At 39.3% G+C, this 18,008-nt stretch overlaps 1 protein-coding gene across 3 annotated transcripts in view; it reads left to right on the top strand.

Annotated features, from left to right (window-relative positions):
- The window catches only part of HIPK2 (homeodomain interacting protein kinase 2), a 212,986-nt gene that overhangs the window by 76,268 nt on the left and 118,710 nt on the right, over positions 1-18,008 (top strand). For all 3 annotated transcript variants that reach the window (XM_060776860.2, XM_060776861.2, XM_060776862.2), the window contains exon 2: positions 4,549-5,641. In XM_060776860.2, coding sequence (XP_060632843.2) covers positions 4,549-5,641 — 1,093 coding nt within the window. The remainder of the gene's footprint in view (positions 1-4,548; positions 5,642-18,008) is intronic.

Here is an 18,008-nt window from a genome sequence, read left to right on the forward strand (position 1 = left end):
TTGGAAGGGAAGAAAGAAGGGAGGGAGGGAGGAAGAAAGAGAGAGGTAAGGAAGGATAGGATGGTGAGAGAGAGGAGGGCCTGAAAAAAGAGCCCAAGATGCCACATCCGGTCACCGGGCCTGGGTTTGCCTTCTCAGTGGTGGCCCCTTGACTGTGGAACATCCTACCTAGGGATATAAGATCGGACCCCTCCCTCCTGACTTTTGAAGAAAGGTGAAAACCTGGCTTTTTGAGCAGGACTTCCAAATTTGGCATAGTTATACGAAATCATGGAACCACTTGACGATGCAATTGAACAATGACTTGACATGGAGACGGTCACCATAATATTTTTAAGGCGTGGTACAATTTTTTTAATATTATGATATTGTATACTAATGCTTTTAACAGTATTTTATGATTGTTTTATTTCTTATAATTGTTGAGACATCAAATGGTTGCCAATTGTGAACCGCTCCGAGTCGCCTCTGGGCTGAGAGGGGCAGTATAGAAATGTGGTAAATAAATAAATAAATACCTGATTTAGAGTCTAAATACCATCAAGACACCAGATTATGTCTAATATTGGAAGCTAAGCCAGGATAGAACTGGTTAGTTCTTGGGTGGAAGACCACCAGTAAATACCAGATGATGGTGGCTCTATTTCATAGGAAAGAACTGGTAAAACCACCTCTGATTATTCCTTGTCTTAGAAAACCCTATGAAATTCATGTCAATTCCCTAAGTTGACAGGTGACTTGAAGGCACATACAGACACGCATGTTCACGTCAGCCCCTTTTTACATCAGTTTGCATATTTGCCTCCCCACCCAAAGTCTGGATGAAAATTCACATGAATTTTTATGATCTTGCTTTTTAAAATATATCCAAGCTGGGAATGTTCAACCATGCAAATAAAGGAGGGAGGGAGGGTCAGTGGGAGGGGGTCGGTCTACAGGGTGTTGATGTCAAAACAGCTGTTGGTTTGCTTTTGAAAGAGCCTTTTCTTTAATGTTGTTCCTATGGAGACGGGATGTTTGGGTTTGTTTGCTTCCCTCCCTCCCCTTTTCAGGCAAAAGGACACAAATTCCCCAAACACAGTTTATTAATTTCCACTGGCTTTTCAGCTTTCATTTCTTTTCATGTGCTTCGCAAGGCTAAGGCTAATGAGATGATCACCTTCTTGCAAGATGCATATGCTTCAAATAAAATGTTGCAGCAATACTACAGTGTTCTGAGCTCCAGTCCAACATTTGAACCACTATACCAGCGGGGGAATTAATGTAGTTTGACGCCACTTTAACTGCCATGGTTCAGCGAGTCTCTGCCACAGAATGCTTGTGCCTCACCAAACTAAAACTCCCATGATTACATAGCATTGAGCCAGAGCAATTACAGTGGTGTCGAACTGTATTAATTCTACATTGTAGTTGCAGCCTAGGCAAGCCACACACTCTAATGCTCAGGAAACCTCATGATAGATTTACCTTAGGGCCCTTCCACAGAGCCATATAGTCCAGAATATCAAGGCAGAAAATCCCACAATATTTGCTTTGAACTGAGTTATCTGAGTTTACACTGCCATATGTTCCAGTTTAAAGCAGTAAATGTGGGATTTTATTCCACTGTGTAGAAGGGGCTTTAGTGACACTCTAAGTTGGAAGCAACTTGAAGACATACAACAACTGTTCCCTAAAGCTACCAGATCCCATCTGATCTTGGAAGCTAAGCAGGGTCAGCTCAGGTTAGTACTTCGATGATAAATCACCAATAAATATCGGGTGCTGAAGGTTATATTTCAGAAGAAGGAATTGTCAAAAGCATCTCTGACTATTCCTTCTTTAAGAAAACCCTGTGAAATTCATGGGTCGCCATAAGGTGACAGGCCTCTTGAGAGCACGTAAGAGTTCTCCCAAGGTCTTATAAAGAAGTTTTTTTTTTGTCATCACTTGGTGGATTCACTGAGATGTCAGGGTATATATCAGGAATGTTCTGCAAGCAAAGCACATGCGCTCTACCACTGACTTGGGGTTCATTCCTTCACTTGTTCCATGAGAAACTGGAATTGATTTTGCAGTTACGCACAAATCTACCTTGCTTGTGAATTAAAGTGATAGTGATCAGTGGGAAAAGCTGTTGAGGATGGCTGGCAGAAGAAAGGGAGGAAAGAATAAATGGAATTTACAGTATTGAGTTTCCCATTGTTTTTTTCGCACACTCAAACACTGCTCTGTATTTTAGCTCTCATCAGTGACTAATATAAAGGTAATATTTATTTATCCATTTAATTTATATCCCACCCTTTTCACAGTATAGGAGGACCAAGACAGCTCACATGTGTGAGATAAAGAAAAATTAAATTAAAGCAAAGGTTAATACAAAAGTTAGAATTGATCTGAACTGTCATATGAAAACATCAATTTAAAACAATTTAAATAGGAAATTATAAACAATGCAACAGATCCCAATTAAAATGCCTTCTGCATCAGGCAATGCATAAATGCCTGCTGCTTTTTGTGGCTGATGTCTGGGGAAAACCATGAAGAACTGAAATAGAATCGGGAATAAGAGAAATTTAAGTGCTGATCGTAATGAATCTGGCAACCACCTCAACCAAAATATATCACATTTGGCACAAAAGCAGGTGAAAGCATAAATTTTGAGCTTGAATGGCGGGTTCACACATGTAAATATTGAGGTTGCAGTCACTGAATGAGGACTGTGTGTGCATTTGACCCAAGGTACATCTACACTGTGGAATTAGTGCAGTTTGACACTACTTTAACTGCCATAGCTCAATGCTATGGAATCCTGAGATTTGTATTTTGAAAAGTCTTTTGCCATCTCTGCCAAAGACAGCAGGTGTCTCATCAAACTGTAACACTGAGGCAAACTGCTTTAACTTCCCAAACTGCAAAACTTCCCAAAGCAGAATTAAGGTGTCCCTATTAGAAGCTGATTATCTCAAAATGACAAAGACTGTAGAAGAAATATTGTTTTGCATCTGTTAGATTAATAAAAGTGATATGCAAATTATATTATTAATAAAAATGATATGCAAATTATATTATTTACATGCCAACGAATTATGCAAATCAGGAAGAAACTTGCCTTATTGTGTGTAATTTCCAGTATAGCTGTCATTGCTGCCTCTGGCTTAGTCCAAGCACCAGGGGCCATTTCATATTCCACACTGAGGAATAACAAGAGATTTCTGGGAAAAGGCATCCCTCAGTGTCCAAAGAGTCCCATATTTGATACACAAATAGACATAAACTGCAGCAAAGCAATACATTTTACGAGCATTTGCTGTAATTATCCTTTCGTTCTCTCTTTTTTATTCCTCATAAAAGAGCTATCAAGAGAGGTCTATCAGCATGTTCTCTGGAAGCACAAGGAGATTGCCTTTGGCATGCATAATGAGTCCTTGCTGGATAGATACTCTGGATAAATAATCATGGAGTAGGAAGAGATTACTCACTTTTGCTGCTCTCCTTAATGGTATTCCCATTGGCCACTTTAATAGGAAGACTACTTATCAACATACTGTTCTGTGAGTTGTGTCCTTCAGCTCAAAGCATCATCTGACCTGGAAGATAGTTTCACTTAGCAGTTTGTGATGCGTTGTCCCACTAGCACCCAACTCTAACAATTTACCTCTCCCAGATTTCTGGGACAAATGGGTGAGTCATTTTCAAATTGGTGCCCATTGCTCATGATGACTTTGCTAGGACAACTATGAATCAAGTCCATTGGACTGAAGTTGACTTAGTGTTGCATGACTCTCAAATTCCCAAAGACTAAAATTTGACAAAAACTAGCTGCATGACCTGTGCTTTCAATTCATTTTTGAGCAAATGGACATTTGGGGAAATTGAGCAATTTGCACCCAGAAAACGCCACAAATGGAAAACTGCTATCTGCCCAAGTCAAGAATTGCAATCCAAATTCTTCTCCAGTTCAGTTTTTTTTAAAATGAAAAGGATAGAAAATATAGTCATGGATCTTCAGCATCATATCTAGTTTTGCTCTGAAGTGCCAATAAATATTCTTGCTCATGATCCTTCATGTTGTATGAAGGCCGCCCTAACAGAAATAATTAATTTCCCAGTTTTCTTTCTTAAAGCAGATATAAACTAGCACACTAAGCACCTAGTCTGCCTGATCAGAGTTTTTGGATTATGTTCCTAAGTAGAAGAAAAGCTCTGTCACCCTTTTCTTAGTTGGGAATGTAGTCCTAAATTACTAGTCCCAACTGAAGCAGAACCATCACATCAATTGGTAAATGAAACATCCCACTGATTCAGTGAGTGTCCACTCTATGAAACCTTCTTCAACTGACTTCTACCATCTTTTTTTACATACTTCTATTAACTGACCAAATATTGTGGCTGACAGGATGTTATTGCCATTTTACCTTTAATGTCTTTTTAAAACAATGGACTTTAGCTCTGTTGCTTTTGACTTTTGATGCTTTTAAAGTATGGTGTTGTCTTGGCTGTAATGAGGAGAGACAAATATGATTACCATGTGTTTTAATATTGTTCTTTTCTTGTGTTGTGACACAGGTATGGCCTCGCATGTGCAAGTTTTCTCCCCTCACACTCTTCAATCAAGTGCCTTCTGTAGCGTGAAGAAACTAAAAGTGGAACCGAGTTCTAACTGGGATATGACTGGGTACGGCACACATAGCAAAGTGTACAGTCAGAGTAAGAACGTGCAATCCGCTCAAGCAGCCGCCACCATCAACGCCTCTCTCCAGATCCCGAACCCAAACATCCCTTATGAGCAGACCATCATCTTCCCAGCCAGCACAGGGCACATTGTGGTGACATCCGCCAACAGCACCTCTGGTGTGGTTGCAGTATCTGGACAAGCGTTGGGTGGACCACACAACCTGATGCGTCGAAGCACTGTGAGCCTTTTGGACACATACCAAAAATGTGGACTTAAGCGCAAGAGCGAGGAAATCGAGAACACAAGCAGCGTTCAGATTATCGAAGAGCATCCGCCAATGATTCAGAACAATGCTAGTGGGGCCACGGTAGCCACCACAACCACGTCCACTGCTACATCCAAAAACAGTGGCTCCAACAGTGAAGGGGATTATCAACTGGTACAACATGAAGTGCTGTGTTCCATGACCAACACATATGAAGTATTAGAATTTCTTGGCCGGGGAACCTTTGGGCAAGTGGTCAAATGCTGGAAACGTGGCACCAATGAAATTGTGGCCATTAAGATCCTTAAGAACCATCCTTCTTATGCCCGGCAAGGTCAAATTGAAGTGAGCATACTGGCCCGGTTAAGCACTGAAAGCGCAGATGATTACAACTTTGTCCGCGCCTATGAATGTTTCCAGCATAAGAACCACACCTGCTTGGTCTTTGAGATGTTGGAACAGAACCTCTATGATTTCCTAAAGCAAAACAAATTCAGCCCACTGCCCCTTAAGTACATTAGGCCAATTCTGCAGCAAGTAGCCACGGCCTTAATGAAATTGAAAAGTCTGGGCTTAATCCATGCAGACCTCAAACCGGAAAACATCATGTTGGTAGATCCATCTCGGCAGCCATACCGGGTGAAGGTCATAGACTTTGGTTCTGCTAGCCATGTGTCGAAAGCTGTATGTTCAACATACCTCCAGTCCAGATACTATAGGTAAGAACACTGAGACAAATGGAACATTAAGATAAATGGCACCCCTAAAAGAAATTTGCTGTGATGTTCTAAAATAATTCCACTAGATAAAGCTGGAGCAGGCTGATTGTGTTGGTTCTTTGTGTTGGCTGATTATGCCAAATTGGTGGTTACAGAACCTCTTTCTTGCCATCTGTCACCATGGCCTGTAGCATAGCAGGTAGAGTTGAACTAATTATTTATTTTCCAGGTCACTACTCATGCAGACAATAAAGATAAGGTCAGATCCCTCTGCCAGTTCCTTATTTGAGATCTTCGATGTCTTATTATAGGTCAAGAAGTGCCTTGCAGCATGATGTTCGTAGGATGCACTGGGTCCCAATCAGGGAGAAAGGTGGCATCCAAATGCATACATTTGTTAGTCTTTAAGGCGCCTCTTTAAGGAATGGTTGTTTTTGCAATGCCAGGCATAACATGGTTATGCTTTTGAAAGTAATCAGTGATGTGATTTTTCTTGCTGATGGGTTTGATCAAAATACACCATACGACTTCTCACTGTGGCTTATAAGTTAAATGCAACAGATGTTTTGCCTAGAAAGAGGCAGGTAATGGCTGCACTTAACAGGATGTATCTAGAAGACTGCTGGTACAATTTGTCAGTCGCTGCTCTTGGCTGTTTTTTAAAAATGCAGATTTCAGTCACTAGAGGGGGAACCTAATCAGGGCTGGGTGAGAGTTAATTTCCAGAATGTGGAAGTTTGACAGTGTAGCATTGCAGCAGCTGATTTTTATCTGTGTGTCCTTTTGTTCTGAAAGGAAAGAACAGCCCTCTTTTTTTCGCCCCTTGGATGAGGTTTATTAAATGAAATGTTCAGCTCAAGGACAAGCCCATCAGTTAGAGAACAAGTGGGCAAACCAGAATCTACTGGTAGATCTTAATGTTTCTGATTCTCAAGGTTAAATAGCAGCAACAGCTAAAAGCCTGCCCACCTCTGCTCCGAAATTAGACTGCACTAATGAAGAAAGCTTTGGCGGGGGAAGAGGGAAACCAGGTGTGACTCCTTTGTGTGTAAAAAGATCAAGAGCTCAGTTCTGGTGCTAGAAATAAATCCTTGGGCTTTCCTTATATTTAGAGTCACCCTCTTCCTTAATTCTGCACCCTTATCACCATTTTGCATCTTGATGATAAATATCAGATTCTAGTACATGCAGCAAAAATATGGAGTGCCATCAGGATTGAAGTCCACCGACCTCTGCTTTAGAGCAAATGTGTTTTGACTGTTAATATGCAAACAATTGTTGACTTGCAATTAATGCACTGAATGAAGAGGTTGTATGACAAAGGGGACTCTATGATAACCTTTATTTGTCAACATTTTTTTGTGATCCTACAAAGCCCAGCACAAGCCCCCATGTGACAGGCAATGGAAATGACAAAGGTGCAGTTTGTTTGTTTTTGGAAATGAAGGGGATTGTTTTTGTCACAGTATCTGGGAAAATCTCTGTTGATATTGTCGAAGGCTTTCATGGTTGGAATCACTGGGTTGTTGTGAGTTTTCAGAAATATAAACCCCATTTTCCTAGTTTCCAACATACCTTACAACCTCTGAGGATGTGTGCCATAGATGCATGCAAAATGTCAGGAAATAATGCTTCTTGAACATGGCCATACAACCCGGAAAACTCACAACAATCTCTGTTGATAGTTATGTCTTGGGCTTTGAAATGCTGCTTAAATACTTCCAGTTTTCAGTTCATCAGATTTGGTTTGACCAACTTTCCAATAATTCATTGAAGGTAAGGGGAAGAAGCACATTTCATTTGAAATGATGGATAGCAAGGAGTTACCACAAGTGGGGGATATTAAAGATATCATGAGAAATATGCATATTATTGCCTCTGCACTTTCTGGTGGAAGTTAGAGTAAGAATAGAAGAGGAAGAAAAGTCAATTCTGTGCCAGAAAGTAGACACACGTATGCAATATGTAACTTTTTAAAGATGTGAAAAGCAAAGGATTTGTTCTCACACTGTTTTTAACCAGGTCATTAGGAAGATAGATGAGATGGCATTAAGAAAACAAATTGGAAATGAATGCTTTAAGGGGGAATAGAAATCAATCCTATTAGACTAGATAATGGTATTTTTGTAAAAATCTGAGTGAGAAGCGTAGTGGTGTAAAATTTGAAGTAGGAGTGTGCATTGTGACAGTCCCCATAGACATGCCATCAAGAAGATGCAGGTTGTTGGGTTGATCTGTAAACAAAAGTAGATTTCATTTTCACCAGGAGGAGTGAAATTTTTAAACTTTACTGAATCTTTTTTGTCATTCAATATCAAATAAAATTAAATGATGAAATTAAATTTTATTTATAGCCCTCCCTATCTCCCTGAAGTGACTCAGGGTAGCTCACAACAAAATATACAATGGGAATCATTCAATGCCAAAGGTAATATATAAACAAATCAGTAAACAAATCAAGAACAACTCAATAAATTATAAACCAGCATAAATGAACAAGACATACGTAATCCACATAATTACTAACACATTACATCCTTAAAATATCATTTAAATTCTCTAAAATTAGGCTAAAATTGTTGGGGGAGAGGTAGAAAACAGCAGGTTACCAGGGGGGCTGCTAGCAGCTAGGTAAGGTTCAAATAAATGTACTTAATTCTCCTCCTCTCCATAAGCTAAGTTGCATAGATGTGTTTTAATAGCTTTTTGAAGGAGAGGAGAGAGGCCATTTTTAACTTTTTAGGGAAGGAGTTCCAGAGGTGGGGAGCTATCACGGAGAAGGCCCTTTCTCTTGTTTCCACCAGCCGCGCCTAAGACAGGGGTGGGGCCTCCTCTGCTGAACGCAGCAGTTGTGTTGGTTTGTATACGGAGATGCGGTCTTTCAAATACTTAGACCATTTTGCTCTAGTTTAAATTATAATTTAGATTGTTTATAATAATATATTGTTGCTGGGAAAACTCATTTCACCCCACCTCATATTACTGTGGCGTACTGTGACCTACATTGAGAGGTAAAATGTCCTATAATGGTAGCAATCCAAATCTGAGCATATAGATAGTTTTGAATAGTCTTTCAATGTTTCCACAAGGTTACAACTGTTTTAACTTGTCAGGTTGTTATGTCTCCATTCTGTTAACATTACTTTTCCTGTTTTACATTGTTTCAAGAATTGATGATGCTGTCTTGAAGTCCTGGGATGCAGAACAGGAGATAAATATTTAAACAATGTTTATTTAATATTAGGGGATCGTTGAAATATACCACACATGGTGATTGCTTGGTGGAATAAGCATGCGTGTTGAGATTAACTGAGAAGAAAACATTTCTAGCACAAATCTTTGTAAACTCAACCCACTTATATGAGTTATATCTGATGTAGTAGACTCAGTCCACAAAGGTTTATGCTAAGAATCTCTTCTTCCCCGTTAATTTCAGAGATTCTGCTGGATTCCTTTATGTTTTTATGCTGTGTGACAGAAAGAAAGAAATGGGAGATTTTTACCTTCTCAAATTACTGTACCTAACTGTAGTCACTTTAGAATCTGAAGCCTCACTCTTAAAATGAGCTCTCATGGTTTTCCATTACGTCAATGAAGCTCTACTAGGTGACCAGACAGGAAAAGTGGGGTTTTTTGTTTGTTTGGTAGGTTGTGTGTGAGATATATATATATTTTTGTAAACTGGAAGATGGTTTCTTGATTTGATTTTTTGGGTTGCCAGGAAGCCACATGTGATTTTATATTGAGATGTGCATTTGAACAGTAAGCCCTATTTGAACAGTGAGCCGCAAGCTCCTTGTTAAAATCCTGGTATTTTTTTTAAAGCACTAAAATAAAATGGGTGTATTATTTGTTATGTTTACACTAAGTTCACAAAGGTAAAATGCATGAATGAAGGGCATTAATTGATTATGCATAGAATCCAAGCGTGAATGACTATTTCAGGTTAGAGAAACAGAATTTATGCACAGAATGCGTATAGCTGTTGTTGTGTCATTTTCAACATTGGACTAAATCGGATGGACAAAGTGGTCCTCCAAATGTTGTTGAAATGTACCTTCTAGCAGTCCTAGCCATCATAGCTATGAGTGAGAAATCATTAGGTGACTCATACACTGTCTATCATTGGGTTAAATGAGCAAATAGTCTGATTTAGTATAAAGCCGCTTCCTATGTTCCTCATATGGTTGCATGCTTCATTGTTTATTCAAACGATTTATTTTCAGATCAGCAGTCTGCTTCCGCTTTTTATTATTGGGTTTATGCATATGAAGTCAAGGTCATGCATAGTTCTTCCATGAAAATCATTTCCATAATCCCTTTCACCATAGTCTTATTGCAACCAGATGGGCACTATGGTATTGCAGATGTGTCACTGGTTGCAGAATGTAAAAGGGCTTCTTTTGACCTTTAAGGACACCAACCGCTCTTGGCTAAGCTTTCTTTCATGTCTCCATCCAAATGGCTTGACCATTTGGTGTATAGTGCCATGTTCAATCAAAGTGTCTTTTGAAATGGTGGAACAATCATTTCCATAATAAACAATATTCTGTTAATATGGTGTAACAAATATATTGCATTATAGCTTATAGAAAGAAAATACTTGGGTATCGGCATTGCTGTTGATGACTGGGTGTTATCTAGAACAGTGGTTCCCAACCTTTCTTTGACCAGAGACCATTCTCCACCATTAGTACCGAAAGGGTTATGAATCAGTTTTTGGTCAACTTTAGATTTGGTTTGATCATTTGGGATGCTGATTCAGAAAATTGCATTGGATAGACCACATCAGCTCTAATTTCTGATACAGAGCATACCCCACCCAGTAGTCACCATCTGCTTGCCCACAGAAAAACGTAATCTCGAGCTGATGTAGTAGTAGTAATCTGTGGTGGGTAATCAGCCTCTCCCCTTCTAACATCCCTGTTGCCCCGGCACTATAAAAGGGTTTTGTGAGACCAGTCACTCTCATTGCCGCTTTGTTTCGAGTGCAACGGTGTAGTAATGGTGAGGCCACGGATCATATTTTCATTCTTGCAGACCACTGGTGGCCCACAGACCATAGGTTGGGAACCACTGATCTAGAACTTGGAAAGTTCCCTGATCTAGAACTTGAAAACTCCCCCAACCAAGTATAACCTATACTTGGTTAGGGGATATTAGGAGTAATGTTTTCAAGCTTTGGATATGGATAGTCGGTTGGATGATTATGTTTTATTTTACAGAGGACAGTTCTGGAATTGAATTGAGAGACTGTAAGATTTGGAAGGCTGTCCCATCCAAGTTACAAAGGGATCCCAACAATTTAAAAAGACTTCTCCTTTATTAGACAGGATAACTTGTCCATTTCTGCTCAGTCTAACATCTTCATAATCCAATTTTCTGTGGTCACAGTCTTGACCACTATTTCACTTCCAGTTAAAGTGTATGTGTGTATACACACACACACACACACACACACACACACACACACACTGCAAAAGCAAATTTTATGCAAACCACTGTCCCTTTGTCCTCATTTTGGCAATGTGTAAGCTGCCTGTCTTAACTCCAGAAGGCAGATAGGCAGGAAGTGATGTTTTAGCTCCAGAAAAATCTATCCTGAGGTTTTGTTATTTTTAGTCTTGCTGTTATCTGTAGTCTGTGCATATATATTCTTTCTTTCTTATTTTTTGCTGCTCGTGTTATTTGCATTTTAAAGGACTACATGTTTGCAATGACTTCATAATTTCAAGCTGCTTATCTTTCCCACCTGAAGTCATGATCACTTTGCTATCAGCTGATATGGAATATGGTAAAATTTCTGACGTGACAAGACTGGGATTGCAACTTCAGGGAGGGAAGAAGCCATGAACAAAAAACAAAATGCTGAACAAAAGAGTTCTCTTCCACTTTTAGGGAAAATGGCCCATAACCAAAAGATGAAAAAGAATTAAGATACAGCAAATAGGAAGCATGCATACCTTTGTGTTTCTAAACAATATTTTTTCAAAGCTTCATCAGCTCTCCTTTTCTGCCTGATTTTCCAGTGGAACAAGAGCATTGCTTCTTGAACTTCAAAACAATTCGCATATGTGTATATTTGTCTGCTAAAACTGGATCTGCCTCACAATCCCTCCCTTTTTCCACTTCAAAATGTTAACTTTTCTTTTATATAGTCATACACTTTAAGTCCTCTTAGTCTTGGTATTACTCTTAGATGTAAAATGAGAGCATGGTTGGTCTGAAAAATTGTTGATTAGTAGTATGGAAAATGAATTCTAACAGGAAAGGATGAAGGAACTTGGTATGTTTCGTTTGGGCATTTTTGTTGTTGTTATGTGACTTGAAATCAACTATGAATTACGGAGAGCCTATCAGAAGGTTTCTTGCCAAGGTTTATTCAGGGGAGGTTTTCCATTGCCTCCCACTAACGCTGAAAGTGCCTTACAGTGTCTTATGAGGACAAGCATGGGGCAGTAGTATGAGAGTTGGTCGATGACTCTGGAGACAAGGGTTCAAATCCCCTCTCAGCCGTGGAAACCTAGTGAGTGACCTCAATTTTCTCAATCTCGAGGGAAAGCTGAGTCTCCTTCAGTAGACATAAAGTGAGGTATAAATAAAGGGAATAATAATAAGGCAAACTCCCTGTGAATAAATCTTGCCAAGGAAACCCTGCGACAGATCCACCTTACGATCACTATAAGTTGGGAATGACTTAAAGGCACACATCAACAAAGCTGAAAGAGTGTTAGGTCACCCAGTGGGTCTCCAACCTTTTTTTCATGTGCAACATTATTTAACCTATTGCATATAAATATGCACTCAGGCTATGCATATAATAAGGTATATATGAAAGATAAATCAATTATGTGTTTATACTTGGGCCCCATCTCCAAGATATCGCAATATACATATGCAAGTATTCCAAAATCTGAAAGAAATCTGATTAACAGAACACTTCTGACACCAACAATTTCCTGTAAACAATACCAGTCCTGTACTTCTTAGCATTTCATTAGCTTACAGAATAGGTATGTGCCTGAGAAAATCTGTATTTCTTGTACATTAGCAGATTTTTTTACTTTTGCAAAATCAAGCAGAATAGGATCCAAATCAGCTGGAAGCCATGTCTTTTTTCTTACCTTACTTTGCTTTATTGCCTCATGTAGTGACAATGGGACAGAGTTTCTCAGTTGTTTCCAGCTGGTGGCTGTCATTCTTGTCCCCAACGTGTCCCTGGACACTTGGGTCATGATAGAATGTCCCAGGGGTACTCTAATGCCAGAGACAGTGGTGAAGGTAAAAACGAGTGTCACTGCCAGTTGTAAGACTCTGCAAGCTTCAAACCATTCTGCTCCCTCCAAATGATGAAATCCACTCTATTTTTCTCATTTCAAAAATGGAGTGATTAATTGTCAGGGGTGTTATTTCATTCTAGCCCTACAAATTTGGCATTGCGAAGTGTAAAAGTGGGAGAAATATGTACCTAGCTGCACACTAATCACAGCGTTTTGGTTTTAAAAAAATCTACCATGTCATCCCTAAATAATCTTTTAAATTTAAAAGCTTCAGAACCTTAGCCTTTCCTTGTATGAAAAGTGTTGTAACTTTTTGATCCTTTGAAATTTCCCTCTGCGGGGCATCCTGCCTCCCCACTGTTAAACTTGCCCTAGGACATTTTTAGAGAGCAAATTACTGCACAGTCCCCTTTTTACTTGTCTTTTAGGTGGCTTCAACTTGTAATGAGTATTTTAAACAGAGACAAAAATGTATGTACAGAGGATCCTGTTATGATAGAAAATACACACAGGACGGGAAGAGGTGGAGAATTGACTCTGCGTGGCTCCACTGCTCAGAGAAAGAGTTGCACTGCATTGTAAATTGATAAGTCTGAGTAAGAGCAGAGAAATGAGCTGAGAAAGAGGTTCATTAATATTTTTCAAAGGGAAGGATTAAAAAATAAAGAAGGAAAGTTACCGCCACAAGAAGAATTGAGATTTTGGACAGGCGACATGTAAAGGTTGTGGCTTGAGATGGGGGGAGGGGAGCACAGCGGTGAGGAATAGAAAATATGTTTAAGCAGAATAATAATACTAGATGTCAAAGTATGTTAGGCGTATTGAATAATATGTAACTGCTGTAAAACAAATGTATAACAAATGTAATAACTATGATAAAATAATAAAAATATTTTTTTTAAAAGGAAGGCTACGGTTTAGGAACAGTTCAGACCAGAACTTGTACATTTCTGCTGTGTTTCCTGATAAGATTCTAAATTTGATGAAAATGTTGTTTGAGATCTGTTGGTATTGAGCTGTAAGAAAAGGGCAAATGGATATATGGAAGAGTTTTGGAAAAGTTGCATTTTTGAACTGCAACTGCAACTCCCAGAATCTCAGCAGCTTTTCTTTGAATATCCTGGCATGATATGTGGCCTAATGTAAAATAAACTATGTGTAGTTCACATTTGATCATCCAACATACTGCCTTGCCAGAGATAGAAATATATGCCACACAGGTGAACAGTAAAGAACAAGTAGATTACACTTCTTAGTTCAGAACAACATATGTACAACATATGTACAATGTGATCAATTGCATCAACTCACATAAAGTCCTTTTATAGTCTTTCTTTGTCCATGTGGATAAACTCCTTCAGCAGCTCATGAATCAAGAGTACACTCCAAACTCTGTCTTGGTCTTCTTTTCTCTACACTTGCATAGCTCAAGCCTGAAAAAAAATGTAACAATAACCAAAAGTCCCAGACTCAGCCTGTTCCCTCGACCAATCAGCTTCATGCATCTTATTTTACAGTTGACACACACTCACCAATTCCTTGCATGCTCCAACAGGATTTTCAGGGGAAGAGTTCTCCATAAAGTGCCTATACTGAAAAGGCCATGTCCTGTATATCCTGTATTACTGTAGTTCGACTGTCAGTTGAATATGGAGCTTGGTTATCCAAGAAGTAGGATCAAAATAAAAGAAAGAGCCCTATTTCTTTTAAAAATCAGAATGGCATCAAGCAATTCGGATTTTTAAATTACACACTGTATTAAACATGAAGCATGTAAATGCAGGTGCCTCTTTTTTTAATATAAAGATTAGTTCAGGAAAACTTTAGTTGGAAAAACAGGAGTGGGAGACCAGGCAGATAACCTGGAGGTGAATGAGGCATGAAGGTAAGAACCCAGCAGACCACATCAAGGTAGTTTTCAGAAGAGGTTGCCTGAATTGGAGAACAAGAAAATTCAGGAAGCTATGGAGAAGAAGAGCTGCATTCAGTAGAGGCACTATGCATAATCGGACTTCTCAACTAACCCGATTCATGTCTCAGTCCCTAGATGTTGCATCTATCCATGTTGCAGTATTTGCAATTTCCTTCATCAGGCAGTTCAGCTGCTGATGCAAAAAATAGGAATAGAATCACAGTTGGAAGGGACCTCGTGGCCATCCAGTCCAACGCCTTGCCTAGAGGCAGGAAAATCACATTCAAAGCATCCCTGACAGGTGGCCATCCAGCCTCTGTTTAAAAGCCTCCAAAGAAGGAGCCTCTACCACACTTTGGGGGAAAGAGTTCCACTGCTGAACAGTTCTCACAGTTAGGAAGTTCTTCCTAATGTTCAGGTGGAATCTCCTTTCCTGGAGTTGGAAGCCATTGTTCCATGTCCTAGTCTCCAGGGCAGCAGAAAACAAGCTTGCTCCCTCCTACCTATGACTTCTCCTCACGTATTTATACATGGCTATCATGTCTCCTCTTTGCCTTCTCTGGTTCTTCTCCAGGAATTTGGACCCACTATTGCTTCAGATGCAAATATATACTATAGTATTTAGGCTCAGGATATGAGAATATTAGGAACTTTCAGAAAGCTCTTCAGAATTCATCTGACAAACTTAAGCCTGTCTGTGCCAATAACTTGTTAAGGTTAAAATGCTCTTATTTTTCAAACCTTTGTACACATTTCCTGCATTTCTAAAGTGCTATTTTTAAAAGTTTGCCACAGACATGAAGCAGACAGAGTTGTATTAATTTTGTAATACCTAACCAGACATATTCAGTCTATTATTTACTTCATTCCCTTCTGTTAGTTTTCAAGGGTCAAGGAAACATACATTATTGAAGGCAATGCAATAGCTTTTGTAGCTTTCTCTGCTTTAGTACATTTTTAGCTTACTCATTTGACCTGCCCTTTTGCAAAATCCGATAAGATATTGATCCCCCTTCCAGTGACTGTGCTTTGCAAGTACATGCTGAATCTATAGATAAGGGCCTTGACATGACAAACTCGTGTGAAGAGAAAAATGGAACACATGACTGGATATGAAAAAACAACTTTATGAAATACATATAAGAAAATTATAGCTGCCTTGAGTCCCAGGTTTTGAGAAGGGTGGAGTTCAGGATCTTTGTTGCACTAATTGATTATCATGCTTTGCATCCAATTTAATTGCCATGTCAACATCCTCTGGAATCCAGGAATTTGTAGTTGGGTGAGGCACTAAAGCTCATTGATTCAGGATTCGAAATGGTTCTCCCTAAACTGTGAGGGCTGCAGGACAGCAGTCAGTTTACTCAGACTTACTTGACTCTTGAACCAGTTAGTTTCTAAACTGCTCTGCAATTTTTGTCATTTTCTTCCACAACAGCTGTTTATTCTTGAGTAAAAAAAAAAACACCTCCAAAAATGCCTCCATTACAGAGAGAGAAGAAAAATATAAAATATCTGAAATTACACTTGGAACAAGATCAAAAGGAAGCTTGTATACTCTTCTTGTAGCCTTAACTGTGAATTGTATTTGCACATGGGGGTGGTGCTATGCAGATATGCCTTCAACTTGCTCTGGCAACACCTGACATCAAAGAAAGCTGAAACTAATCTGGAATAGTCCCACAAGCATTCTATCCTCTGAGGAGGTTGTGTGATTCCCATAAGTCAGGAATTACATCTCCTATGAGTCATTGTCTTTGGTCTCCCCTAGATTTTGAAAGGCTGCCCCTTGTTTCTTCTTTTTTGTTCCCAGAAGAAGTTGTGCTCCCAGAACTTGATTTGTCATTTTTATGAAATTTTGGTATGGACAAGCCTGTTTTAGTTCAGAAAAAGCCTTTCTTGAAACAGGAAATAGCCATTCAAAGACTTCTGTAATCAGTTGTCATTTTGGTGCCATTTTTTCTATGTTCTACTCATTTCCGCCCTAAAATGCATGTATAAAATGCAATAAAAATGACAGGCCAGCAAGGCTGAGAGAGACAAGGACACACACACACACAGGACAGGACAGTGGGATGCTACTACTGTATATTATGTATTTCTTTGCTGCCACCAATTAATTATTAAAGTTTCTTCTGCTGACACCATTTATTGATTCATAGGCCACCTCTTTGCTAGAATGTTCAAGAAGACACACAAACTCATCTTGTAGCCTTAACTGTGAAAGGTGAAATAAAACAAGAATATGATGTATATTTTGTTCTTGAACACTAAAGATGCATAGTGGTTTCAATAAACTGTCAGGCTTTACTTTTACAGAGAATGGTTTTATATCTTGAGTTTCTTAAAAGCAATGTTCCACACACAGGAATACAAACAGGTTGTTTTAAACCTTTTCAGTCCTCTTTCCACACCAGCATTCTAACACTATAGAGGCCTACTATATTCCTTACTCTTTCTCCCTGAAGACTTTAATAACTTTTCCTCAAAGAGGTATCTTTCTAATAACTATTCCCAAACTCCTCCTTCCTTTCTTCCCCTTCAAATTTCCTAAAACTCACTCTTCAATCTCCACACTCCCAACTCAAAACTGACAGAGCTCTGACTGCACAAGCTCTTTCTTGCCCTCTGGCCCCACCCATCTCCAGTTGCTAAGCAACTCCCTCCAATTTCATCAGCCAATCAGACTGTACTTCCAGCTGTGAATCTGATTGATCTCTCCTCCTCCTGATCTCATTAGCTTTTCCAAAATAGGCCTGTTACTGCCTGTACACCAACCTTGTAAGGAAGGCAAATCCGTTACACACCCCTTTCTTCTTAATAGTGATATCACCAGTTAAGGCTTTAATTAGATACCTGATTACTTTGATGGATCTTTAGAGCCCTGTTAACAGGCATAGGATTGTTCTTTGAACCACTAGACTACATTGCAGTGGCTGGTATCTTAACCCAGATTCCACCAACAGTAGGGTTCCTTCCATTCTACAATAATCTAATATTTCTTTGATCACTAGGCTACATTGCAGTGGCTGGTATCCTAACCCAAATTCCACCAACAGAAGGGTTCCTTCCATTCCACCATAATCTAATATTTCTGAATTCTCAATTCCCCCACAGCCTTATCCCCTATTCAGTAAGTCTTCTCAACTCCAAAGAATAGATTTTCTTAAGAGCT

This window comes from Anolis sagrei, chromosome 5 (assembly GCF_037176765.1).
Source record: "Anolis sagrei isolate rAnoSag1 chromosome 5, rAnoSag1.mat, whole genome shotgun sequence".
In the NCBI taxonomy this organism is placed as follows: domain Eukaryota; kingdom Metazoa; phylum Chordata; class Lepidosauria; order Squamata; family Dactyloidae; genus Anolis; species Anolis sagrei.